A 27,866-nucleotide genomic window follows, 5' to 3' on the forward strand; every position below is an offset into this window, starting at 1 on the left:
CAAATTCTAAAGGTGGCAGGGGTAAAATACAGGGAGCGAAAGGCTATTTACAATTTGTACAGAAACCAGATGGCAGTTGTAAGAGTCGAGAGACACGAAAGGGAAACAGTGGTTGGAAAGGGAGTGAGACAGGGTTTTAGCTTCTCACCGATGTTATTCAATCTGTATATCGAACAAGCAGTAAAGGAAACAAAAGAAAAGTTAGGAGTAGGCATTAAAATCCACGGAGAAGAAATAAAAACTTTGAGGTTCGCCGATGACATTGTAATTTTATCAGGGACGGCAAAGGACTTGGAAGAGCAGTTGAACGGAATGGACAGTGTCTTGAAAGGAGGATATAAGATGAACATCAACAAAAGCAAAACGAGGATAATGGAATGTAGTCGAATTAAGTCGGATGATGCTGAGGGAATGAGATTAGGAAATGAGACACTTAAAGTAGTAAAGGAGTTTTGCTATTTGGGGAGTAAAATAACTGATGATGGTCGAAGTAGAGAGGATATAAAATGTAGACTCGCAATGGCAAGGAAAGCGTTTCTGGAGAAGAGAAATTTGTTAACATCGAGTATAGATTTAAGTGTCAGGAAGTGAAACATGGAGGATAAATAGTTTGGACAGGAAGAGAATAGAAGCTTTCGAAACGTGGTGCCACAGAAGAATGCTGAAGATTAGATGGGTAGATCACGTTACTAATGAGGAGGTATTGAATACAATAGGGGAGAAGAGGAGTTTGTGGCACAACTTGACAAGAAGAAGGGACCGGTTGGTAGGACATTTTCTCAGGCATCAAGAGATCACAAATTTAGCACTGGAGGGCAGTGTGGAGGGTAAAAATCGTATAGGGAAACCAAGAGATGAGTACATTAAGCAGATTCAGAAGGATGTAGGTTGCAGTAGGTACTGGGAGATGAAGAAGGTTGCACAGAATAGAGTAGAATGGAGAGCTGCATCAAACCAGTCTCAGGACTGAAGACCACAACAACAATAACATACCTCGAGACAACATACCTCTGACATCAAACAGAGACCCTCGGCGAGAGCATGCCAACATCTTGTAGAACTGTCTGAAAGTCTCTTCGTGTTTGCTGCCGGATCCCAAAATCAACTTGACTCGATATTTCGGCGGTTCAACTGGTCGACATCTTCAGGAGAATGCTGCTTCTGCTGATGAGTCCCGCTGAGAACTGACGCCAGGCTGCAAATCGACGTCCTATATAGGCCGCCGTTCAGTACACGGCGCATGCGCCGCCCATCACGGTTGCTGCCCTCCAAGACAGGGAGGTGGCGCCGCCCTTGGTGGAACACTGCTGGCAGCGATATATCGCACTCAGGGCTGCACCGAAGAACGTTCAATTTCGATGCGAGACAATAGGATTCCACGTCTCGCTAAGAGGGAACCCATTGTCTCTTTTGATTAAGGGGGGAGGACGACAAACGGACCGACTTCGAGAAGGAGAGGCAACACAGGACATTTTAATTTGCACTGTCTATACTTTTACAAATAAATTCATAAAACTATGTCAGCTTGACCAGGAAGGATTCAGAATTCATACTCATAGCAGTTAAAGTTCAAAAACACGAAAAAATAATTTTTTTTAAAATGTGAAATTTCGTACTTTTATTCACTTACTGTTGGCTTCATTTGTTGATATAGGTACACTTTTCTTCATAAGTAAGGGAGATTCTTCGATAAATTTTGCACAGCTTGCAAAGCGTACTGACAGATGTATGAAACTCTTGAATTTATGGAAAAATGAATGGGCTGATACATTTTAAACTTTGAGTTTAGAGAAAACTCGGATTTTATACTTAATTATCTCAATTTTTACCACAGTTTTTAACATATTTGGGAAATTCTAGAGTTTCATACACCTGTAAGTATGGTTTGTATTATGTGCAAAATTCATCGAAGAATCTCTCTTACTTACAAAGGAAAGTGTACCTACAGCAACAAATGCAGCCAATACCAAGTGAAAAAATGATGAAATTTCACATGTAAAAAAAAAAAAATTTGTTTTGTTATGTTTTGGAACTTGCTCCGCTGTGAGTGTGAAACCTGAATCCTTCTTGGTCATGCTAACAAAGTTTTATGAATTTATTTGTAAAAGTATAGACAGTAGAAAATAAAATGTCCTGTGGTGCCTCTCCTGCTCCAAGTCGGCCCGTTTGACGTCCTACGCCCCTTAAATCATCCGCCAACCTAATTTCAATCGCCTCTTTATAGACACTGTTCCAAAAACCGGAAATGTTGGGAACTACGACAGTTTCATCAAATTTCACACTGTGTCCCTCATTTAGGCAGTGTTCTGCTACAACCGATTTTACTGCCTCGTATGACGGCGATGTTCCACACACCTGTCATGCACTGTGTGAGTCGAACGGCCAATGTAAGCCTTCCCACACTGACACGGAATTTTATACACACCAGGTTTCCTAAGCCCCAAATCATCTTTCACATGAAACCTCCCCTTAGAAAAATTTATGAATGATTGTGCTGATAAACCCCCTTACGTTATTTGATTTTCAAACAGCTGAGCAGAAGTAAACGTACTCAGACATTTCACTCTTTACTTATTCTGATCAACACTAAAATGACACACAATATTTTTAGCGCAACGCAATCTGACTTTCAATAATACCTACAAAAGAATTGCCTTTACTAACAATAACCTATACCTTTCATGAATCACTTACCTCACAAAAATCTTGGTTACTCGAACTACTGCAATACAGCAAGCGCCAATACTGCCAGCTAAATAAAAGATTCTAACCACTGAAGTCACTAACTACTGATAGGCATAGTTGGCGAATGAAGGATTTTGATAGAGAACAAACAATGTTGTTGTTCTTGTCGTTCTTCAGTCCTGAGACTGGTTTTATGCAGCTCTCCATGCTACTCTATCCTGTGCAAGCTTCTTCATCTCCCAGTACCTACTGCAACCTACATCCTTCTGTATCTGTTTAGTGTATTCATCTCTTGGTCTCTCTCTACGATTTTTACCCTCTACGCTGCCCTACAATACTAAATTGATGATCCCCTGATGCCTCAGAACATGTCCTACCAACCGATCCCTTCTTCTAGTCAAGTTGTGCCACAAACTTCTCTTCTCCCCAATCCTATTCAATACCTCCTCATTAGTTATGTGATCTACTCATCTAATCTTCAGCATTCTTCTGTAGCACCACATTTCGAAAGTTTCTATTCTCTTCTTGTCCAAACTATTTATCGTCCATGTTTCACTTCCATACATGGCTACACTCCATACAAATACTTTCAGAAATGACTTCCTGACACTTAAATCTGTACTCGATGTTAACAAATTTCTCTTCTTCAGAAACGCTTTCCTTGCCATTGCGAGTCTACATTTTATATCCTCTCTACTTCGACCATCATCAGTTATTTTGCTCCCCAAATAGCAAAACTCCTTTACTACTTTAAGTGTCTCATTTCCTAACCTAATTCCCTCAGCATCACCCGACTTAATTCTACTACATTCCATAATCCTCGTTTTCCTTTTGTTGATGTTCATCTTATATCCTCCTTTCAAGACACTGTCCATTCCATTCAACTGCTCTTCCAAGTCCTTTGCTGTCTCAGACAGAATTACAATGTCATCGGCGAACCTCAAATTTTTTATTTCTTCTCCATGGATTTTAATACCTACTCCGAATTTTTCTTTTGTTTCCTTTACTGCTTGCTCAATATACAGATTGAATAACATCGGGGAGAGACCACAACCCTGTCTTATTCCCTTCTCAACCACTGCTTCCCTTTCATGTCCCTCGACTCTTATAACTGCCATCTGGTTTCTGTACAAATTGTAAATAGCCTTTCGCTCCCTGTATTTTACCCCTGTCACCTTTAGAATTTGGAAGAGAGTATTCCAGTCAACATTGTCAAAAGCTTTCTCTAAGTCTACAAATGCTAGAAACGTAGGTTTGCCTTTCCTTAATCTTTCTTCTAAGATAAGTCGTAAGGTCAGTATTGCCTCACGTGTTCCAGTGCTTCTACGGAATCCAAACTGATCTTCCCTGAGGTCGGCTTCTACTAGTTTTTCCATTCGTCTGTAAAGAATTCGTGTTAGTATTTTGCAGCTGTGACTTATTAAACTGATAGTTCGGTAATTTTCACATCTGTCAACACCTGCTTTCTTTGGGATTAGTATTATTATATTCTTCTTGAGGTCTGAGGGTATTCCGCCTGTTTCATACATCTTGCTCACCAGATGGTAGAGTTTTGTCAGGACTGGCTCTCCCAAGGCCGTCAGTAGTTACAATGGAATGTTGCTTACTCCGGGGGCCTTGTCGACTCAGGTCTTTCAGTGCTCTGTCAAACTCTTCACTCAGTATCGCATCTCCCATTTCATCTTCATCTACATCCTTTTCCATTTCCATAATATTGTCCTCAAGTACATCGCCCTTGTATAGACCCTCTATATACACCTTCCACCTTTCTGCTTCCCTTCTTTGCTTAGAACTGGGTTTCCATCTGAGCTCTTGATGTTCATACAAGTGGTTCTCTTATCTCCAAAGGTCTCTTTAATTTTCCTGTAGGCAGTATCTACCTTACCCCTAGTGAGATAAGCCTCTACATCCTTACATTTGTCCTCTAGTCATACCTACTTAGCCATTTTGCGCTTCCTGTCGATCTCATTTTTGAGACGTTAGTATTACTTTTTGCCTGCTTCATTTACTGCATTTTTATATTTTCTCCTTTCATCAATTATATTCAATAATTTTTGTGTTACCTACGGATTTCTACTAGCCCTCGTCTTTTTACCTACTTGACCCTCTGCTGCCTTCACTACTGCATCTCTCAAAGCTACCCATTCTTCTTCTACTGTATTTCTTTCCCCCATTCCCGTCAATTGTTCCCTAATGCTCTCCCTGAAACTCTGTACAACCTCTGGTTCTTTCAGTTTATCCAGGTCCCATCTCCTTAAATTCCCACCTTTTTTGCAGTTTCTTCAGTTTTAATCTACAGGTCATAACCAACAGATTGTGGTCAGAGTCCACATCTGCCCCTGGAAATGTCCTACAATTTGAAACCTGGTTCCTAAATCTCTGTCTTAGCATTATATAATCTATCTGATACCTATTAGTATCTCCAGGGTTCTTCCATGTATACAACCTTCTTTCGTGATTCTTAAACCAAGTGTTAGCTATTATTATGTTGTGCTCTGTGCAAAATTCTACCAGGCGGCTTCCTCTTTCATTTCTTAGCCCCAATCCATATATATATATATATATATATATCAGTTCATGACATCTAGTCTTACAAATTTACTGTCTCTGATGGACACATGTCCAGATCGTCTGCTCTCAACATACCAGCCACAGACTGCACACAGCACAGCCAGTGATTTTCATACAGAGCGCTACGTGGCGTTACCAATATAAAAACCTAAACAGCCTACTGACACCTAAACAGCCTACTTACACACAGAGCCGAGTAGTGCCCTAATCTTAGAAGCTGGACACACTCTAATGTGTGTACTTAAATGAGGGACACAGTATGAAATTTGATGAAACTGTGGTAGTTATCATAATTTTCAGTTTATGGAACAGTGTCTATAAAGAGGCGATTAAAAATAAGGTTGGCGGATAATTTAATCAACAGTGACAATGGGTTCCCTCTTAGCAAGTCGTGGAATCCTGTATTGCGTCGCATCTAAATTGAACCTTCTTCGGTGCAGCCCTGAGTACGATATATCGCTGCCAGCAGTGTTCCACTAAGGGAGGCGCCACCTCCCTGTATTGGAGGGTAACAACCGTGATGGGCGGCGCATGCGCCGTCTGCTGAACGGTGGCCTATATAGGACGTCGATTTGCAGCCTGGCGTCAGTTCTCAGCGGGACTCATCAGCAGAAGCAGCATTCTCCTGAAGATGGCGATCCGTTAGATGGCCGAAATATCGAGTCAAGTTGGTTTTAGGATCCGGCAGCAAACCCGAAGAGACTGTCAAGACTTATTACGCCGGGAAAGCCTACATAATCAGAACTGACTCTAGCCGTGCTGATGTCATCAATTCGCGCGAGGAAGAGCATCCAACAGGTTTCAGATACGCTACAGCCAGCTGAGGCCGTTCCCTGATGTTTTGAACCCTTAGAGGCTCCGAACTGCAGGGGCGCTGGGTGGTATGTTTCAGCCGCTTTTCCAATTAGTCCCAGAGATCGTCGATGGCATTAGATCAGGTGATACTGTATGTCAGTCGAGCTGAGATAGTGTACTTGAGTGTTTGTCAAACCAGCAACGTAGTCCGCTTTTCTCATCTTGCAAAATGGGACGCCATATCTCCCACGGAAAAGTGCTTGAGAAGCAACAATAGTGACCTGGTAGTCAAGGGAAGGCAGGATTCGGTTACGACTGTGGACGGGGCCATAATCAGTCATTATTGGTTGCCCTTTACAGTAACACAAAATCTGTTTTAAATCAGCAATTCCCGAGTCAACAATAAATTAAAAAATACCACACGTTATTAATGAAAGAATAAACAACAGTGTAAATATTAGTGTTTCCAGTGAGTTACAATTTATCAAATCACCATTAAATACAGATACAACAGATAATGATTTAAAAGGAAGCCCCTGTGATCTGCACAGAAGGCCTTACTCGCCAGGAATGGCAATAAATTAATAATTGTTTAAAACTCGCTGCAACTTGCAAATTACAGGTATTGAAATATTAAAGGCAAGCCGCCACAAAAACAGCAGCCGGCATCAGACGCCAAGAATGGCAGTAAATAAGTTTTTAAAGGCTTACTGCGTAAATACAAATACACAATTAGAATTTTAAGGCAACCGACCTTAATCACGGCTGAAGGTCTTACACGCCAAGAATGACAATAAATTAAGAATTGTTTAAGAACTCGCTGCAATTTACAACTTACAGGTGTTTAAATATTAAGGTAAGTCGCCACGAACACAGCAAAAGGCATCAGACGCCAGGAATGGCAGTAATTAAGGTTTTAAGACTTACCGCTAAAATACAAATACCAAATTAGAATTTTAAAGCGAATCACCACAATCACGGCTGATTGCCTTACACGCTAGGAACGGCAATAATACAAAAAAATTGAAACCTGTTGTAGAACAGCAAATAGCAAAAGTTAATTAAAAAAACAAGCAGCTGATCCAGACGGTGCTCCAGGAATCAACCTCTGAGGAGGTCCGCCAACAAACACTTTCGCGAGCGAAGAAATAGGCAGCCAAGAGTTGCATGCGCTTTACAAGATGGTAACTCAGACTAGTGGCAGTCTAACGAATGACTAATGATAATCTTGCTGAAGCTACCTGACGGCCGATAAATCAAATGCAACGATGGAACAATACGCAAAAGCCGGAACCGGCGGTGTGCACTACGACGAGAATAGTGTGTTTAGAGCGCCCGGAACGAGAAAGGAATCATCCTGCCTCGGGCATGGATGTGTGTGATGTCCTTAGGTTAGTTAGGTTTAAGTAGTTCTAAGTTTAGGGGGCCGATGACCTCAGATGTTAAGTCCCATAGTGATCAGAGCCTTTTTTTTTCGAAGAATGAATCACTACCACCAGAGTAGAAGAATCACCAACCGGCCTACAATAAAGAAAGCTGTCTAAACTACACGCCTTACCGGACAGCAGCGGCAAGGCGAGGAAATGTACGCTGCCGTTACATACACTTACCCCCAGGGCAGGTAACTGGGACGTCAGCGGGCACCAGGCAAGAAAAATTACCGCTGGTTGAACTTAACAAATTATGATAAGTTGAACGCAGTAAATAGTAATAAGAAGTGGAGAAAATCTAATCAGATCCGCCTTCCCCAAGCACTCCACTCTCTGCTCTTCGCCTCAGCGACACTTCGAGCAGCAACACGAACCCAAGTCACTGGAGAATCGCGAGATATCACAACGGTGAGGGTTTCTCTCCTCGGATTGGAATGCAATCATCTTAAAACTTGCTGGATCCGGTTTACGACGAAGTCGTGCACTCTCATGACCACAACCCTTCCATACGGCAGTCATGCGTGCCGCCAGCGGTCCCGGCGTGTTCTGGCACTGCGCAGACCTGGCTGCTCCCGAGTCCCCAACCGAACTGGCCCACTCACACGATCCGGGAAAAGAACGACGTTGCCCCAAGGATAGAACAGAGGTAATCAAGAACAGGGGTTTATTCGGGCCACAGCAGAGAAATTTAATAACAAAGGAAAAATTCTTCTCAACAAAAAATTATTAGAACTTCTCCTACAGGCCTTGGAACATTGCATAAACATAGAGAGACTTGAAGACTGTGTCACTCATAATCGCTAAAGACGGAGCTGAGCGTTCGGCATTGCTGAATGACAGGTACGTCTCGGGATGTCGATGCGATGTCGTAGGTCCCACTGTGATGGCTTTCGATCAGGCTCTGACTGACGGGCTGCCAAGAACCGGCGCAGGAATTGGCCCAGAGCTCCGGTGCAGCGAACTTGCACGGGGACGCGGAAGAATCCATGCCGATCCAGTTCCGCACACGCGACGTGGCCGAGGAAATAGGTCCCTGGCACGGAGGACCTATGACGACGCTTCTCTTGCCGCCTGTCGTCCTTGTTCGACGCTGGCCGGGGAGGCTACGCCTTGCACGTATGCAACCCCGTAATGCTTCAGTGTCTAAGGGGTTGTCGATCTCTGTAGGCGAACGTGGGGTACATGGCAGCATATTCGTCGTTAACATGTAGAAGGTAGAGCACCTTCCGTAGCATGTGTAAGTAGCGTGAAGCGCACTTTGAATGTATCCCGCCGGCCGAAAGAGCCACGCGCACTTTGAATAAGAAAATGCTATCAGACACTGAGAACAACGTAAAAGATTGGGTCGCCACCAACTCTAGCCACACAACAAATAAGAGGTTGCGCTGAGTTGGAAAATTACTTAATTTATCCATAAGAAAACTCACAAAAGAACACTCATTGTAAAGTCACTGATAAAGAATGGAATGTAATTATTAATATGACCGAGGCATTGTTCCCGTGAATCAAATATTGAATAAAGTAAAGAGTGCGTGAACACTGTGCATAAGTGCAGCTTACAGCAACATTCCTGAAAACAAGATCTATTCCAGAGCATTTGTTTTGAATAAAAAAAGGACACTAATTATTGGACCTGTGCACATAGAAACGCTATGGATGGGCTAACAAGGAAAACAACATCGTAAATGGCGTAGTTAACTGAGACGTAGCATCGGTACACCGGATAAGATTGGAGGTAAAATTATTTATTCCTTAACAATGATGTAATGCATATATAGACTGCTGTTGTCTGGTAACTAAGTACAATTGCTTGTGAAACACTATACGCTTCACAACAGACTTGTGTACCCACGTGGTCCGTGGATGGCTCTAAGCACTATGGAACTTAACATCTGAGATCATCAGTTCTCTAGACTTAGAACTACGTAAACCTAACTAACCTAAGGACATCACACACATCCATGCCCGAGGCAGGATTCGAACCTGCGACCGTAGCAGCAGCGCGCATCCGGACTGAATCGCCTAGAACCACTCGACCACAGCGGCCGGCCTGTGGTTCGTGGAGACACAGTTTCTACGTACCATGGCCAAATTTTAGTAACATCAAACGATGAAGTCGCGAACAATTAATATCTTACAGACGACACATTTGAATAGACAAAGCATAATGGCAGAGGGCCAACAAACTCTAATAGTAACCCATGTAGATGGTTTCCACTGCGCATAAAGTAATGAGACAAAGAAAATTTACAAAGAAGCAAAAATTACCAAGTTTCGGAAAAGATTAGAATGCGTACACACGCAGTTGGAGGCACACAAACATTCACACTGAACCGAGGGCGCTTCAACGTATGCAACACCTTTGTGCTACGTTCTTCTTACGGATCAAAGTCAAGTCCGCATTAGGAATCAAACTGAAAGTCTGCAAAAGCCTTGGATTCCTTGCTGCGACCCTGCAAATCATTTTTCATAAGGTGAAACGCGAGACCAATATCTAAAAGCTCTCCTCTCGCTATGAGACAAAGCGCCACGCGGTTAAGTCAACTCACCCTTTTTCGAAGAGACTTCAGCTGCAGACCCTCGGCAAGCTGGAACCAGACTGACCGTCTCACACACTCCAACGTCTCCCACGCGACCCCGTGGCCAGGAAAACCCAGAGATGAGGCTTCCGCCACCAACCTAACACCCGTACCTTTTACACAAGGGTGGGGGGCAAACCTCTTTGACCACCTGAACACTACAGGTGTTGGCAATTCTGTACCACTACCACTGATTCTCTGCAGCAGACTGAACTACCGTATAGTAAAATGAAACACACCCACATCCATTCACTCGTGCGCATGCCAGAGAGTTATGTATCATTGGATAGCAAATAAAATGATAATGAAAGGGGACCACAGGACCGTTTCACATGCATTCCTCCTCACTCCGAATTCCCGGTTCGTTTGATGTGGAGGTGTCATTCTAATAGAGTTCGAGAGCCTCTGCAATGCTGTTTGAGTTTGGAGCGGGAATACCAAGTGCGCTGCGGCGTAACTGGGAATTTTGAATAACGAAGGCAGCGTACTGGGATAGTCTGCGTAGTTTTCCAAATCCATAGTGTCATAGTGGGGCAGTGGTTGCAGGAGATCTGGGGTTCGAATCCCGGCCTCGGAATAAATTTTCATTCTCGCTTCAGTCTGCAAATATCCACTACTGGCCTTTAAAATTGATACACCACGAAGATGACGTGCTACAGACGCTAAATTTAACCGACAGGAAGAAGATGCTGTGATATGCAAAAGATTAGCTTTTCAGACCATTCACACAAGGTTGGCGCCCGTGGCGACACCTACAACGTGCTGACATGAGGAAAGTTTCCAAACGATATCTCATACACAAACAGCAGTTGCCGGACGTTGCCTGGTGAAACGTTGTTGTGATGCCTCGTGTAAGGAGGAGAAATGCGTACCATCACGTTTCCGACTTTGATAAAGGTCGGATTGTAGCCTATCGCGATTGCGGTTTATCGTATCGCGACATTGCTGCCCGCGTTGGTCGAGATCCAATGACTGTTAGCAGAATATGGAACCGGTGGGTTCAGGCGGGTAATACGGAACGCCGTGCTGGATCCCAATGGCCTCGTATCACTAGCAGTCGAGATGACAGGAATCTTATCCGCATGGCTCTAACGGATCGCGCAGCCTCGTCTCGAACCCCGAGTCAACAGATGGGGACGTTTGCGAGACAACAACCATCTGCACGAATAGTTCGACGACGACGCATGGACTATCAGCTCGGAGACCATGGCTGCGTTTACCCTTGACTCCAACACAGACAGGAGCGCCTGCGATGGTGTACACAACGACGAACCTGGGTGCAAGAATGGAAAAACGTCATTTTTTTAGGATGAATCCAGGTTCTGTTTAAAGCATCATGATGGTCGCATCCGTCTTTCTCGACATCGCGGTGAACGCAAATTGGAAGCGTGTATTCGTGATCGCCATACTGGCATATCACCCGGCGTGATGGTATGGGGTGCCATTGGTTACACGTCTCGGTCACCTCTTGAACAGTGGACGTTACATTTCAGATGTGTTACGACCCGTGGCTCTACCCTTCATTCGATCCCAGCGAAACCCTACATTTCAGCAGGATAATGCACGCCCGCATGTTGCAGGTCCTGTACGGGCCTTTCTGGATACAGAAAATGTTCGACTGCTGCTCTGGCAAGCACATTCTCCAGATCTCTCACCAATTGAAAACGTCTGGTCAATGGTGGCCGAGCAACTGGCTCGTCACAATACGCCAGTCACTACTCTTGATGAACTGTGGTATCGTGTTGAAGCTGCATGAGCAGCTGTACCTGTACATGCCATCGAAGCTCTGTTTGACTCAATGCCCAGGCGTATCAAGGCCGTTATTACGGCCAGAGGTGGTTGTTCTGGGTACTTATTTCTCAGGATCCATGCACCCAAATTGCGTGAAAATGTAATCTCGTGTCAGTTCTAGTATAATATATTTGTCCAATGAATACCCGTTTATCATCTTCATTTCTTCTTGGTGTAGCAATTTTAATGGCTGTTAGTATACATCATAGATCCTTGGGAACTGAAAAGATGTTCGGAACCATACGTTTTCATTTGATTAAAGCATCTATGCCCGTGATTCGGGCAGGGTCCCCCGTTCCGCTAGATGCGGAGGTGCTCTTCCAATAGAGTTGCGGAGCACCTGCAATGCTCTTCGAGTTTAGAATGATTACCAAGTGGACTGAGGCGAGAATGGGAATTTTGGCTGAGGAGGAAGGTGCGCTAAGGTAAGTCTGAGCAGTTTTCCAAAGTCATTATGCCAGGGTGGCGCAGTGGTCAGCGTATCTGCCTAGTCAGCAGGAGACCCCGGTTTGAATCCCAGACTTAGTACAAGTTTCCATTGGTCACTCCAGACTGCATCAGTATACAGGGTGGTCCATCGATCATAACCGGGCCAAATATCTCACGAAATAAGCGTCAAACGAAAAAGCTACGAAGAACGAAACTTGTCTAGCTGGAAGGAGGAAACCAGATGGCGTTATGGTTGGCCCGCTAGATGGTGCTGCCATAGGTCAAACGGAACACCTATTTTTATTATATATTTGTGTAATACGTAAAGAAACATGAATGTTTCAGTTGGACCACTTTTGTCGCATTGTGACAGATGGCGTTGTAATAAACACAAATATATCGCTTACAATTTTAGACGAACAGCTGCTAACAGGCAGGTTTTTAAAGTAAAATACAGAACGTAGGTACGTTTGAACATTTTATTTCGGTTATTCCAATGTGATTCATCTACCTTTGTGAACTTATCATTTCTGAGAATGCTTGCGGTTACAGCATGAGTACCTGTAAATACCACATTAATGCAATAAATGCTCAAAATGATGTCCGTCAACCTCAATGCATTTGGCAATACGTGTAACGACATTCCTCTCAACAGCAAGTAGTTAGCCTTTCGTAATGTTCGCACATGTATTGACAATGCATTGACGCATGTTGTCAGGCGTTGTCGGTGGATCACGATAGCAATTATCCTTCAACTTTTCCCACGGAAAGAAATCCGGGGACGTCAGATCCGTTGAACGTGCAGGTCATGGTACGGTGCTTCGACGACCAAATCACCTGTCCTGAAATATGCTATTCAGTACCGGTTCAACCGCACGCGAGCTATGTGCCAGACATCCATCATGTTGGAAGTACATCGTCATTCTGTCAAGCAGTGAATCATCTTGTGGTAACATGGGTAGAACATTACGTGGGAAATCTTCATGCATTGCACCATTTGGATTGCCATTGATAAAATGGGGGCCAATTGTCCTTCCTCCCATATTTCCGCAACATACATTAACCCGCCAAGGTCGGTGATGTTCCACTTATCGCAGCCATCGTGAATTTTCCGTTGCCCAATAGTGCATATTATGCCGGTTTACGTTACCGCTGTTGCTGAATGACGCTTCGTCGCTAAATAGAACGCGTGCAAAAATTCTGTCATCGTCCCGCCATTTCTCTTGTTCCCAGTGGCAGAACTGTACACGACACTAAAAGTCGTCGCCGTGCAATTCCTGGTGCATAGAAATATGGTACCCGTACAATCGATGTTGATGTAGCGTTCTCAACACCGACGTTTTTGTGATTCCCGCTTCTCTCGCAATTTGTCTGCTACTGATGTGCGAATTAGCCGCGAGAGCAGCAAAAACACGTACTTGGGTATCATAATTTGTTGCAGGTCGTGGTTCACGTTTCACATGTGGCTGAACACTTCCTGTTTCCTTAAATAACCTAACTATCCAGCGAACGTTCCGGACACTTGGATGATGTCGTCCAGGATACCGAGCAGCATACATAGCACACGCCCGTTGGGCATTTTGATCACAATAGGCATACATCAACACGATATCGACCTTTTCCGCAATTGGAAAACGGTCCGTTTTAACAGGGGTACTGTATCACGAAGCAAATAGCGTCCGCACTGGTGGAATGTTACGTGATACCATGTACTTACACGTTTGTGACTATTACAGCGCCATCTATGACAAAGCGAAAAAAGTGGCCCAACTAAAACACTCATGTTTTTTTACGTACTGCACGAATATGTAATAAAATCTGGAGGTTCCTATTTTAAAAGAACGCAGTTGATATCCGTTTGAGCTATGGCAGCGCCATCTATCGGGCCAGCCATAGCGCCATCCAGTTTCCCGCTTCAAGCTAGATGAGTTTCGTTCTTTGTAGTTTTTTCGTTTAATGCTTATTTCGTGAGATATTGTGCCCGGTCACTATCAATGGACCACCCTGTATAAGCATTAAGAACAAAAAAGTTTCAGTGTACATACCTTTGATACACCGTAACAGAGTCTGTTTCGACCACACCAAATTCAAGTGTCGAGTGGTAGGGAGTGACGAAGAGAGAAGAACGCTGATTGCTGTGACGCCGTGGATGGTGTGTTACTTTCTGTGGGTAAACAAACAAATAAAACAGTTCGGTTACTATGGTCTTCGTATCGTGTGAACTGCAGAAAGGCTGTGATTAATACTGAGCAAACTACGAACTGCTCGGTCTTATTTTACGCGTGACAGAAGTAAGATAGATTCTCGCTTGTGCAATGGACGACAATCGGTGCGTCACTGGTGAAAGATTGCATGTGCGCGATATGAGGACTGAACATTTTGAGGACTGTGCTTGGATGGGAATAAGTCCTGGAAAGTGTCGTATCGCTCATTGAACTTAAACTATTGGCGAGGAAGATTAACAGTATAATAGGACCCCTAGATAAGGCTCTCGTAACAATAGCAGAGGCAAGGCTAGACTAGTGACAGCTCGCATAGACGCGAATGAAACATGAGAACAGCCCAGTACGTGGTAGTGGAACAAGTACCCTCTGCCATTTACTTATCAGTGGTTTGCAGAGCATGGACGAACAAGTAGATTTATATGTTATCAAAAGTTTCATAAGTGGCCTCAAAGATATGCACCGTTATTCTCGCGCAACGAAATTGTTACTTCAGTTTCTCCAGTATTTGCACCCATCATCTTTATGTTCTGTTACTCCCTTCAAGTAATAGTACAAGATGCGTCTGGAAAGGTCGGTGCATGGCCTCCGAAAATTAAGGAAACGTGAGTTACGAACAGAATACCTCCAGAGAAGTCATCATTAGGTGCAACACACCTCTGACATCGGTTGTGAAGCTGTTGAGAAGTGTCAGTAAACGCTTCTTATGGAGTCTCCCGAAGTAGCGTGGTCACGCCTTGTATACCCGAAATGCCTTTCAGCGCTAAGTTAAAGCGAGGAAACAAAAAGAAGTCATATGTAAGTTTGCAGGCTTTCGTGGCCGTTGTCAATGAAGTTAAAATCTTCTGGTTTACTAGGCCGCGTCATACTTCCTCTAAAATGGTTGACGTTTTGGCCCCTCTGCTGGGATCTTCCTCAGGATCTTCCGGTGTCCACTACTGCTAGGAAGAAGTAACATGGCGTCAAATCTGGAGAATAAGAAGGTGTTCAAGAACTGCTTGCATTGAGCGAGAAAGTTGAGCCTGCGGATATCCAACAAGACGCGAGCACGGTGCTTGGATCGATTCCACAAGAAGTGTTTTTCTGACAGTTTTCAAGAGCTCTTCAGCCGTTTCCAGAAGTGTATTGTAGCCAGTACTGCTTCCTATGAAGACCCGTAAACGTATTTTATTTGTAACTCTTGTTTCCTTTGTTTTTTGAGACCACTCACAGAAATTTACAGACGCACCTAGTATTATGAGAAATCTGAATAGTTGACGTTGTGCAAGAGATTGAATTTGTCTACCTCGAGCAGTAATTTAAATGGTTCAAATGGCTCTGAGCACTATGGGACTTAACATCTGTGGCCATCAGTCCCGTAGAAATTAGAACTACTTAAACCTAACCAACCTAAGGACATCACACACATCCATGCCCGAGGCAGGATTCGAACCTGCGATCGGAGCGGTCTTGCGGTTCCGGACTGAGCGCCTAGAACCGCGGCCGGTGCAGTAATTTATTATTCAAACTTTTTCATGTCTCGTTAATATTAACAACTTCTTCGTCCTATAATATGAGTGAACTGCCTGCTTCCCTGAGGCTGTCCCCATTATATTCCAACGTGTTTTGATGTTGCTCTGAGATTTATATGTCGTATTCCCATAGTTGATACTCTAAACTTCTCTAATGATATTTCTTATGATATTAAAAAAAATGTTATACCCTGTTACTAATGGATCTTAAACGTACTGCAATCTTTGATAATATGTCTGATTGTATTGCATGCTATTGTGATGCGTTGTGTCCTGCCTGTTTGTCGCTAGTTTTTGTTAATCTTGCTTCTTGTATTAATTTGTAGTATGCATTTTACATGCTTACGTTTTCTGAATGGATTGTAAAACATTTTATAATTTTACATTCATCTGTTAATTTACATTTTATTTTATTGGCGTTTTTATGTAATCTCAATCCAGTTTTATTAGCCTATTGTCACATAATTATTTAATGGAAACTTGTTAGGTTTTACCAAGACTGTCATCTTTGACCTAGAATTTCTTTGATTTATTTTGCTGTACTTGTGTCAATGTGCCATCATATTTTTATCATGTTACAATTTTTGATTTTATATTATCTTGGCAATTATGGTTTCCTGTGGAAACTTCTGTTAAAGCATGTATGGAATATGGTACATCTGCGACAATTTTCGTGAGTATTTTGATCAATTTCAGGTTTTTTCTGTTTTTCGTCTTTCGTTTGGCATTTTCACAGTGTACACTTTTGTACGTTGTACAGCTGCCTTGCCTTTGATGATGGCTCAAAACCGAAACCGGTAGAAAAATAAATTAACATTATTACAGACAGCAGGGCGTTATGCATTTTTCAAAATTAGTTTTAGTACCTTAGTGGACATTAGTTTCTTTAAAAATACAAAACAAACAAAATACTTCTTTATGATAGATTATTATTTATTCAGGTTTTTGTTAGCGTTGCGTGCTATTTCTTGGTAGTGAGTAATTTCCAATTTAAACGTTCATTCTCAAACCACTACATTTCAGGTGTTCTTTAAAGCATAATTCCAATGATATACTTATTTGACATCAACGCAATAAGGTTGCATATGAAAAAGGCGTACAATCATAATACAGAACTTGTACATTCAGCAGAGTGTTCAAATGTATGTGAATTCCTAAGGGACCAAACTGCTGACGTCATCGGTCACTAGACTAACACACTACTTAAACTAACTTATGCTAAGAACAACACACTCACCCATGCCCGAGGGAGGACTCGAACCGCCGGCGGGAGGGGTCGCGCAGTCCGTGACATGGCGCCCTAAACCGCGCGGCCACTCCGCGCGGTCAGCAGAGTGTAATCTAGCCTGCTGAATGTACTTCCGTGCTATGGTCATACCACATTTTTATATACATCTGTATTATGTAGATGTCATGCAAGCACACTGACGGAAAAAACGCAAAAGCCAGAAGAGCGGTGCGTTGTACACGAAAGATGGTAGACGTGTTTGTACATCTGAAAAACCACGTCTATCCAAATTCCGCACCAGTCGCATAAGAGTGGTCCCACTAGCGCCATTTGGAGGATGCACATCAGTTTACTTTAGATACACACTGTCGTCAGCGTGTAATATTATTGGGATTTCCGTCGTGTGAAAGCTGTGAGTACCCTTGGAAAGGCATTCACCTATCTGTATATTAAATGATCAACTTATGAGACGATACCTATTCTTTGAAAGACGTTTTATATAATTTACGTAACTGTAAAGATGCGCATCTAGCGCGGACGCTAATAAATCGTTTGCGCAGTCAAAGAAACATTTTAACAGAAGCTGAACTGAACGTTCCTCTTTGATCTAAATAAAAGATGACAGTAAAAACCTTTGTAAATCTTCAGATTTTATCGTATTTCTGCTTGTAATGTGAAAGCGTAAAGAAGGTCGTCTTTAAGCCATAAAAGTAAGCGGTCTTGCCAGCGTGCAGACAACATTATTAATTAATAAAATTCAAGTAATTTATGTTCGATACTGTAAACCGGCAAGTTATTGTTATGAAGGTGTTGACTGGTGCAAGAATTGTCTCGAAGGAAGGAGAAAAGTAATGACTGTAATTTGTGACAAAAAACGTGAACCAAGAAGCTAACGCAGGACAGGCTGAAATCTGATCGCACCATACAGTTTATAAGTAAGCCCTAATTGCTTGTGAGGATTATTTGAATATATTTAGTGTTTACCAGATTTCTTATTCTATTCTTTTCATTTATTTTTTTCTACCTCCACACCATGTTATTTTTATAAATGTCAAACAGCCTTTACTACAGCAGAGAATACTTCGGCATCCTCGTCGTAGACAGAAGGACGCTCCTTGTCTCCTATACAACTCATAGCTGCCCCATTTATTAATGATTTCATTTGCAAATGCAAATTTTTTATTGTTCATTGTTAAAGGTCCCTTAGGTAATTATAAAATTCATACTGATTGTTGGGTTAGCAGGAGAGCCAACACCGTGTTACTAGAGGAGGCCGAAATGCACGCCGATTTAACTCACGCAGGCGGGCGTGAGGAGGGAAGAACTATACTGACGTGACGTCTGGAACATGACAAGGAATGAGAATTCAGAAAGCGGACGTAATTAGTTTCATACTTAACTTTACTCCATTAATGATGAACGTCGCTCTTGAGGGTACATGAGTCACAATATTATCTGTTCAGATTATAGTAACTGAATATGGCGCCTTGCTAGGTCGTAGCAAATGACGTAACTGAAGGCTTTGCTATACTGTCGTCTCTGTAAATGAGAGCGGATGTAAACAGTGAACCATCGCTAGCAAAGTCGGCTGTACAACTGGGGCGAGTGCTAGGGAGTCTTTCTACACTAGACCTGCCGTGTGGCGGCGCTCGGTCTGCAATCACTGATAGTGGCGACAGGCGTGTCCGACGTATACTAACGGACCGCGGCCGATTTAAAGGCTACCACCTAGCAAGTGTGGTGTCTGGCGGTGACACCACGCTGATTACGTAAGTAAATCCGGGTTGTCCTTTTCCGAATAATAGAAGCCTTTGCGTAATCGAAAACTAGCCTCCTTCTGACAACGATCACTAGCCGACTACATGACGGACGTCTTCGACAGCTTTCGTGTTTCCTGTGGCAAAGCTGTGCCAAACTGGGAACACGACATTCTAGTATGAAAGACAATGTATATATAATTATGAGACGAAAATTGAAAAAATTGAAATATATTTAATTTAGTTTTTTTCTTTTATCATACTAGAAGCGTTAGCTACCTCTGAGACACGGCATGGTGAGTTGACGTTAGTGAATCCCGCCTTTAGGGCGACAAAGGCACCGTTATCAACATCTCACTGAGTTTGAACGAGGTTGTTTAATAGGGATATGAGAAACTGGATGTTCCTTCAGGATTTTGCAGAAAGACTCGGCAGGAACGTAGCCACTGTACATGGCTGCTGGCAGCTGTGATTACGAGAATGTACGGTTGCAAGATTACCGGACTCGAGAAGGTGACGTGGCGCTGCCGAGAGGGAGACCATCGTGTTGGTTGTATGGCTCTGGGGCATCGTACTGCATCTGGGGCGACAATCTCAGCAGCCTTTGTCATCATAGTGACACAAGGAACACTTATAGATTAGTTACTTCAAGGCCACGCGCTCTGTAGCGTATATTCCACTGACCCCAAAAATACCGTCATTTGCGGCTTAAGTGGTGTCAACTCAGACAGAGCCCCACTTTCCAGGGCAAGTCTTATACAAATGAAACGCGGCAGGTTCCCTTGAGGTCGCCCGTTAACGACTGTTAATCGTCAAAGATAGCTTCACAGCATTACTCACTTCCTTATATGATTAGTGGGTCCTAATTTGTAAGTTTGTTAGATATTAGTTGCAGCTAATTACAGTTTAGTTGATTGTGAGCTACAGCTATACTCTAATTACAATGGGCAGCTAATTCATACAAGTATTGGTATTTAATTTCTAAGATCTTAACTAACTCTACCGCCTGCAGCGTCACAGTTGTGTCATATATATATATATATATATATATATATATATATATATGGTGAGTTGACGTTAGTGAATCCTGCCTTTAGGGTGACAAAGGCACCGTTATCAACACCTCACTGAGTTTGAACGAGGTATATATATATATATATATATATATATATACAGGATCAGTCACCTAACATTACCGCTGGATATATTTCGTAAACCACATCAAATACTGACGAATCGATTCCACAGACCGAACGTGAGGAGAGGGGCTAGTGTAATTGGTTAATACAAACCATAAAAAAATGCACGGAAGTGTGTTTTTTAACACAAACCTACGTTTTTTTAAATGGAACCCCGTTAGTTTTGTTAGCACATCTGAACATATAAACAAATACGTAATCAGTGCCGTTTGTTGCATTGTAAAATGTTAATTACATCCGGAGATATTGTAACCTAAAGTTGACGCTTGAGTACCACTCCTCCGCTGTTCGATCGTGTGTATCGGAGAGCACCGGATTATGTAGGGATCCAAAGGGAACGGTGATGGACCTTAGGTACAGAAGAGACTGGAACAGCACATTACGTCCACATGCTAACACCTTTTTATTGGTCTTTTTCACTGACGCACATGTACATTGCCATGAGGGGTGAGCTACACGTACACACGTGGTTTCCGTTTTCAATTACGGAGTGGAATAGAGTGTGTCCCCACATGTCAGGCCAATAGATGTTCAATGTGGTGGCCATCATTTGCTGCACACAATTGCAATCTCTGGCGTAATGAATGTCGTACACGCCGCAGTACATCCGGTGTAATGTCGCCGCAGGCTGCCACAATGCATTGTTTCATATACTCTGGGGTTGTAGGCACATCACGGTACACATTCTCCTTTAACGTACCCCACAGAAAGAAGTCCAGAGGTGTAAGATCAGGAGAACGGGCTGGCCAATTTATGCGTCCTCCACGTCCTATGAAACGCCCGTCGAACATATTGTCAAGGGTCAGCCTAGTGTTAATTGCGGAATGTGCAGGTGCACCATCATGCTGATACCACATACGTCGACGCGTTTCCAGTGGGACATTTTCGAGCGACGTTGGCAGATCATTCTGTAGAAACGCGATGTATGTTGCAGCTGTTTGGGCCCCTGCAATGAAGTGAGGACCAATGAGGTGGTCGCCAATGATTCCGCACCATACATTTACAGTCCACGGTCGCTGTCGCTCTACCTGTCTGAGCCAGCGAGGATTGTCCCCGGACCAGTAATGCATGTTCCGTAGATTCACTGCCCCGTGGTTTGTGAAACCCGCTTCATCGTTAAACAGGTAGAACTGCAACGCATTCTCTGTTAATGCCCATTGACAGAATTGCACTCGATGATTAAAGTCATCACCATGTAATTGCTGATGTAGCGACACATGAAACCGGTGAAAGCGGTGACGATGCAGTATGCGCATGACACTACTTTGACTCAGTCCACCGGCTCTCGCAATGTCCCGTGTACTCATGTGTGGGTTCATGGCAACAGCAGCTAACACACCAACTGCACCCGCTTCTCCTGTGACGGGCCTGTTACGGACCCGTGCTTTGTGCACTGTGCCTTCTTCTGATTGGTTAACATGGCTTCTTGGGCACTTCCCCTCATCCAGTACCTACGTTCTGCGATCCTAAAACAGAAAAAAACTTTGATAGTTGTAAACAATTCGACACAAGTTTCATATCTGTTTCTTACTTCTAGCCTGAATTTATGTAATCAGGGAAAGACTTTTCGGACACCCTGTATTTCAACAGAGACCAGTCAGTTTTCGGAAATGTGTCAGCAGTCCCGCATACCACCCTTAATTTAGGCTGGAGGATGATGGTTCAGATGGCTCTGAGCACTATGGGACTTAATTGCTCTTGTCATAAGTCCCCTAGAACTTAGGACTACTTAAATATAACTAACCTAAGGACATCACACACAGCCATGCCCGAGGCCGGATTCGAACCTGCGACCGTAGCGGTCGCGCGGTTCCAGACTGTAGCGCCTAGAACCGCTCGGCCAATCTGGCAGGCTACGCTGGAGGAGCTCACTCTCAGTCATCTCTTATGACCTGGGCACCTGTAAAAGGAAAACATTAAAATTTGTGAAAGGACAAGTTGGGTTTAGCTTTAACAATTCTGTTCCACAAAATACTGGGATGTGCTGAAAAACAGTGTCTCCGAATTTTTTATGTGAAAATTCTTATAGCTTTTTGAATAAAAGAAAATTTAGTAACATTCTACATCTTTATTCTTCATGTCTGTATATTTCTTTCTCTACGTGGATACACCGGTTCCCGTGAGATCCCCGAAGTTAAGCGCTGTCGTGCGTGGTCGGCTCTTGGATGGGTGACCATCCAGGCCGCCATGCGCTGTTGCCATTTTTCGGGGTGCACTCAGCCTCGTGCTGCCAACTGAGGAGCTACTCGACCGAATAGTAGCGGCTTCGGTCAAGAATACCACCGTAATGGCCGGGAGAGCAGTGTGCTGACCCCACGTCCGTCCTATCCGCATGTTTCACTGAGGATGACATGGCGGTCGGATGGTCCCGGTAGGCCACTCGTGGCCTGAAGACGGAGTGCTTCTTTTATTACGTACTCGCCTTGGGAACGACCACATTTCTCTCCACGAGAGACCAGTTTGGTGTTACCGTCGCGCCTTAATCACCACAAAGTGAAGTCCGCGAAAGTGTTCTTCAACTTTTTGAAACTGATGAATATACGAGGCGTGTTTTTTAAGTAAGTACCGTTTTGAAATTAAAAAAAAGACGTTCTAAGATATCTCAATAATTTTATTTTTACGTCAAAGCCTGTACCTTAATCTACGCACTGACGCCATTACAGTCTGATTCTTCCTTGTTTACGTTGTGCACTGAGTGATTAAGATGCCTCCGATAATCGTGAGTCCCGCCGACTGTGAAGTACTGGCTGTTATAAGATTTCTTCGTGCTAAAGGCCTAAAAGCGATCTATATTCATCGTGAGATCTGCGCAATTTACGGAGAAAACAATATGAGTGATGGAATGGTAAGGAAGTGGGTGATAGCATTTAAAGATGGCGGCACAAATGTGCATGATGAAGAGCGGAGTGGGCGTCCTTCGGTCATTAATGAAAGAAGTTTAGTGCAGGAAGTGGACTATAAGGTGAGAGAAAACAGGCGCTTTAGGCCTACGATTTCGTCGTTGCGGGATAACTTTCCTAATGTTTCTCGTAGTGTTTCGTATAGCACTGTGACCGAGCACTTGAATTGCCGAAAATTGTACGCACGTTACGTACCGAAAATGTTGACGGATGTGCACAAAACCAAACGTTTAGACAGAGCATTGACTTTCCTTGAGCGGTACCACAACGACGGTGATGATTTCTTAAGCCAAATTGTTACGGGCGATGGAACGTGGGTGGCCTACGTCACACCAGCATCAAAGCAACAGTCCATGGAAGTTGAGCAAGGGCATCGGTTTGCTGCAAGACAATGCCCGTCCGCACCTGGCGAATCAGACCAAAGATCACATCTTTTCGATGGGAAACTCTAGATCATCCTCCGTACAGCCCCGATCTTGCGCCCAGTGACTACCATCTGTTCCCGCACTTGAAGAAACACCTGGGCGGTCAGCGTCTTCAAGACGATGACGAAGTCAAAACAGTGGTGATGCAGTGCTTAACAAGTCGGGCGGAGACTTCTATGAGGAGGGTATTCAAAAACTGGTACAACGTTATGAGAAGTCCCTCAATATTAACGGAACTTATGTAGAAAAGTAGATTAAGGTACAGGCTTTCATGTAGAAATAAAATTATTGAGATATCTTAACACGTCTTTTTTAAATTTCAAAACGGTACTTACTTACAAAACACGCCTCGTAGGACGGCGCAAAGTCCGGACTGTATGGAGGATGATGGACGAGAGCGAACTCGAGGCGCTGGATCGCTTCAGCGTTCATGTGTGGTCTGTCGGGAGAGGGTGCCCTGTGTCTGGACGATCTCTTAGAATTCGAAACACGATTACAGCACTCTGTTTCTCACGCACTGATAAAGTTACGTCACACACCGCCGTCTTACACCCTACAGTTGTGAGCCCTCTAGCGTCAGAGGGCTGCAAATATGTGAACGTGAAGCACAAAGATGAAGAATGTTTTATTTTCAAAGCGTCGAGAGTTTCACACTAACAACACGGAGGCTTCACTGTTAAGCAAGCTGCAACGTCGTGTTTACGTGAAAATCAGTGACAAGTGAAATAATAAGTACAGAGGGTTTGCAAGATATTACTGATCAACAGTTTAACCCAAAGGGCACAGTATTTACACAAAAATTTTGTACAAGTGTATCTTATTCACAAGTCAGAAAATATATTACACAATACCTCTCTAATTGAATTAGGTGCAAACAAGAACTTCTTATAACTTCTCTACTAACTGTAAGCGCTTCAATAATAAAAGGTAAAATCAATTTCATTTAAGAAGGGCACTTGAATAATAAAGGTAAAATAAGTTTCTTTTGAACAGGATACTCAAGTCAAAAAAATACATTACACAAAACCTTTCTGATTGAATTACTTGCAAAGAAGAACTTCTTATAACTTCTATACTAACTGTAACAACTTATAAAATAAAAGGTGAAATCAGTTTCATTTGACAAAGGGCATTTTAATAATAAACGTGAAATAAGTTTCTTTTAAATAGGTCACCTGGGCAATCGCAATAGGACAATTCACGTAATTTCCAATTTCCGCTTCCCATCAAGTATTTCTCTTTAGCATGTACATAAGTTCAACTCCCGCTGCACGTAAGGTATAATTCAGAACACTAGTCTCCTTCCTTTATGCTTTTGAAGGTAAATATATAAGGAGTATAGCAAATGGAACAAACGCCTTGGCGTCCCAATGCAGAGGAAACTTAACTGAATGCAAGATCCCCACTCACTGCAAACCGAAGAACTCAGTGGCCGCCGTATTGGTTGCCATTTTCCCCGCGGCCAAAAGAACCTCCCGTTCCCTCTGGTATTAGTCGGCCAAGGCGTCGTACTCCGGACATCGATTCAGACATGGACTAGGTGGCCGCTGCAGTGCTGAAACAGAATAGCACAAACACACAGCCACAGTGAAAAGAAACAATGTTAACAGCCCCTAGAATATATTAAGATAAAATTCTGCAATGAGAGATCACATCAAGACAAAGGCAAATTAAAAATGGTTAAGAGCATTATCTGTAGACTTCAAATTTCAAAATACGTAAAACTGCCCCAGCACAAACAGGCTAGTTTTAAAAGGGCAACGATGAGACAAAGCATAATATTATTACACCAGTACGTCGCAGTTCCAATACAATATTGACACTCATAAGAAATAAGCTAGTGAATAAGCTAGTGATTGTAAAACTAGAAAGCTTGAATGTCTACTTCTTCAATAGACAGCTGCGTGGTACATAATTCAACCCCAATAGCCAAAATGAATAACACATTGCTCAGCGTCCTGTGCAGAAGACCATGACCCAGTCACGCCTCAAGAACTCGCAATAACAGGTGCACTTCCGCACTCCGAGCCACATACACCGGTCGAATCCAGCTAACTCCACGCAAACACTAGTTTCACCCTCTGAGCAGCGACACGTACCGGCCGTTCCGAAGGCAAAACCCAGTCTGCCCGCCACCCCACCAGCACCACCACCGGCCAACGAGGCAGAGATAAGAAACGTCAGGGGGAAACGATCGATCCGGGTGAATCGAACGGAGAAAGCAACTGGCACTGGCGCCTCCCCACGTATCACATCCCCTCTTACAATCAAATTTCAGGATTTCAGTTGTTACACCAGCTGACTGCGTTTTGTTTTTAAAGGTCTAACATCACGGAGTGGAACGTGGAAACGCTGACCTCGGACGATCAGAGGGGTCCTGTCCTCTCCAAATTACTGCGCACCCTTCGGCACATCACAAAAGCCATACGCCTGGGCAGAATATGCGCGGGCCGCCAAAAATGGAATTTTCTCCAGCGGCACTTGAACAAAACAGGTGAGATACATGCGATTGCAGTCTTTCTCGGCGTATTCCACTGATGAATTATTCTCGGGTTATCAGCCGAGTGGTGGCGTCGTCTTGTCGCAACGTTTCAATGAGTTTCGTACCCATTATCTTCTGGCGAAGATGGGAGGGAGTTGACACACTTCGCCAGAAGATGATGGGTACGAAACTCATTGAAAGTTGCCACAAGACGACGCCATCACTCGGCTGAAAACACGACGAGAATTCATCAGCAAAACAGGTGAATCTTTATTTGTAAGTAAGTTCTTTGGGAATGCAAGTTTTCTCGGTGAATTTCAGTGGCGAAACTTTTCGAGGTATCAACCGAATCGCGGCGCCCTCGCTGGAAGATGACGAGTTAGAAATTCGCAATGTGCGAAAATTTCATCTAATATGGTATCTATGGCCCGCCCGGTTGGCCGTGCGGTATAACGCACGATTTCTGGGCGGGAAGGAGCGCCTGGTCCCGGCACGAATCCGCCCGGAGGATTTGTGTCGAAGTCCGGTGAACCGGCCAGTCTGTGGATAGTTTTTAGGCGGTTTTCCATCTGCCTCGGTGAATGCGGGCTGGTTCCCCTCATTCCGCGATTGCTGCGCAAACAAGTTCTCCGCGTACGCTTACACCACCATTACTCTACCACGGAAACATAGGGGTTACACTCGTCTGGTGTGAGACGTTCCCTGGGGGATACACCGGTGGCCGAATCGCAGAATAATTCTGGGTTCGGTGTGGGGTGACGGAGGGGGGAAGTGGACTGCGGTAGTCGTCGTGGGGTTGTGGACCAATGCGATTGCGGCGGGGACGGAGCCTCTCCGTCATTTCTAGGTCCCCGGTTAACATACAATACAATGCATACAATGGTATCCATACATATTATAAAAAACTATGTGCAACTGTACACATGTACACTGATCAGGCAGAACATTATGACCATATACGTAATAGCCAGTGTGTCCACATTGGCACGGATAAAAGCCGCAACGTGTCGTGACATGGAAGCAATGAGGCCTTGGTACGTCTCTGGAGGGAGTTGACACACATCTGCACACACAAGTCACCTAATTCCCGCAATTTTCGGGAAAATGAGGGGGCGATGAAATCTGACGCCACATTCAGTCATATGCCAGATGTGTTCCATTGGGTTGAGATCTGGTGAGCTGGGGGACAGCACATCAATTATAACTCGCCACTGTATTCCTCAAACCACTCCATCACACTCCTCGTCTTGTGACATGGCGCATTGTCTTGCTGAAAAATGTCACTGGCGTCATGAAGGGGTGTACATGGTATTTGTTGTATTCTCCAACAGTTTATTGAACGTAACTTCTTCTACAATACAATAGCTGGCTGTACAATAGATGTAGGCGTCCGTCGATCTAGCCGGAGATGTGGTTCCTCTCGGTCGGCTGGTACTTCGATCGGCGGTGCAGTACTGCGGCTTCGGTGATATCTTCTCGGAGACTCCGCTGTAGCGGAGACTCCATTAGCAGCGGACGGAGACTGGTCTGCCTTCGACCGGCCGGGCCTATATAGTGAGCTGGAGCCAATAGAAACCCGGTTTAGAAATCCGTGGCCGGATATGTCGCGGCGACCTCTGCAAGGAAAGGTTCCTATTAATCGACTGGAATCTTCGGCGTGTTTCCTGATGTCTTCGCCTGTTTGGCTGTTGGTTTGTTTCCCTCATAGCGTGGTTGCTATGCGGTGCTGCCTGCCATGTAGGGGAACCCGATGGCAGACGGTACAGTATTGAACCAGCCTACGATACTTCTTGGACACCATGGTGCCTTGCACGAGCACCACTGGAATCATGGATGCCCATGTCAATGTTCCCGAGAGCGTA

At 43.9% G+C, this 27,866-nt stretch overlaps 1 protein-coding gene across 1 annotated transcript in view; it reads left to right on the forward strand.

Annotated features, from left to right (window-relative positions):
- LOC124717190 overlaps nucleotides 1-27,866 on the forward strand; it is an 86,731-nt gene that overhangs the window by 18,623 nt on the left and 40,242 nt on the right. The window contains exon 3 of the mRNA XM_047243968.1: nucleotides 25,844-26,016. Within this exon, the coding sequence (XP_047099924.1) occupies nucleotides 25,844-26,016 (173 nt within the window). The remainder of the gene's footprint in view (nucleotides 1-25,843; nucleotides 26,017-27,866) is intronic.

The sequence above is a fragment of the Schistocerca piceifrons genome, chromosome 9 (genome assembly GCF_021461385.2).
Source record: "Schistocerca piceifrons isolate TAMUIC-IGC-003096 chromosome 9, iqSchPice1.1, whole genome shotgun sequence".
NCBI lineage: Eukaryota > Metazoa > Arthropoda > Insecta > Orthoptera > Acrididae > Schistocerca > Schistocerca piceifrons.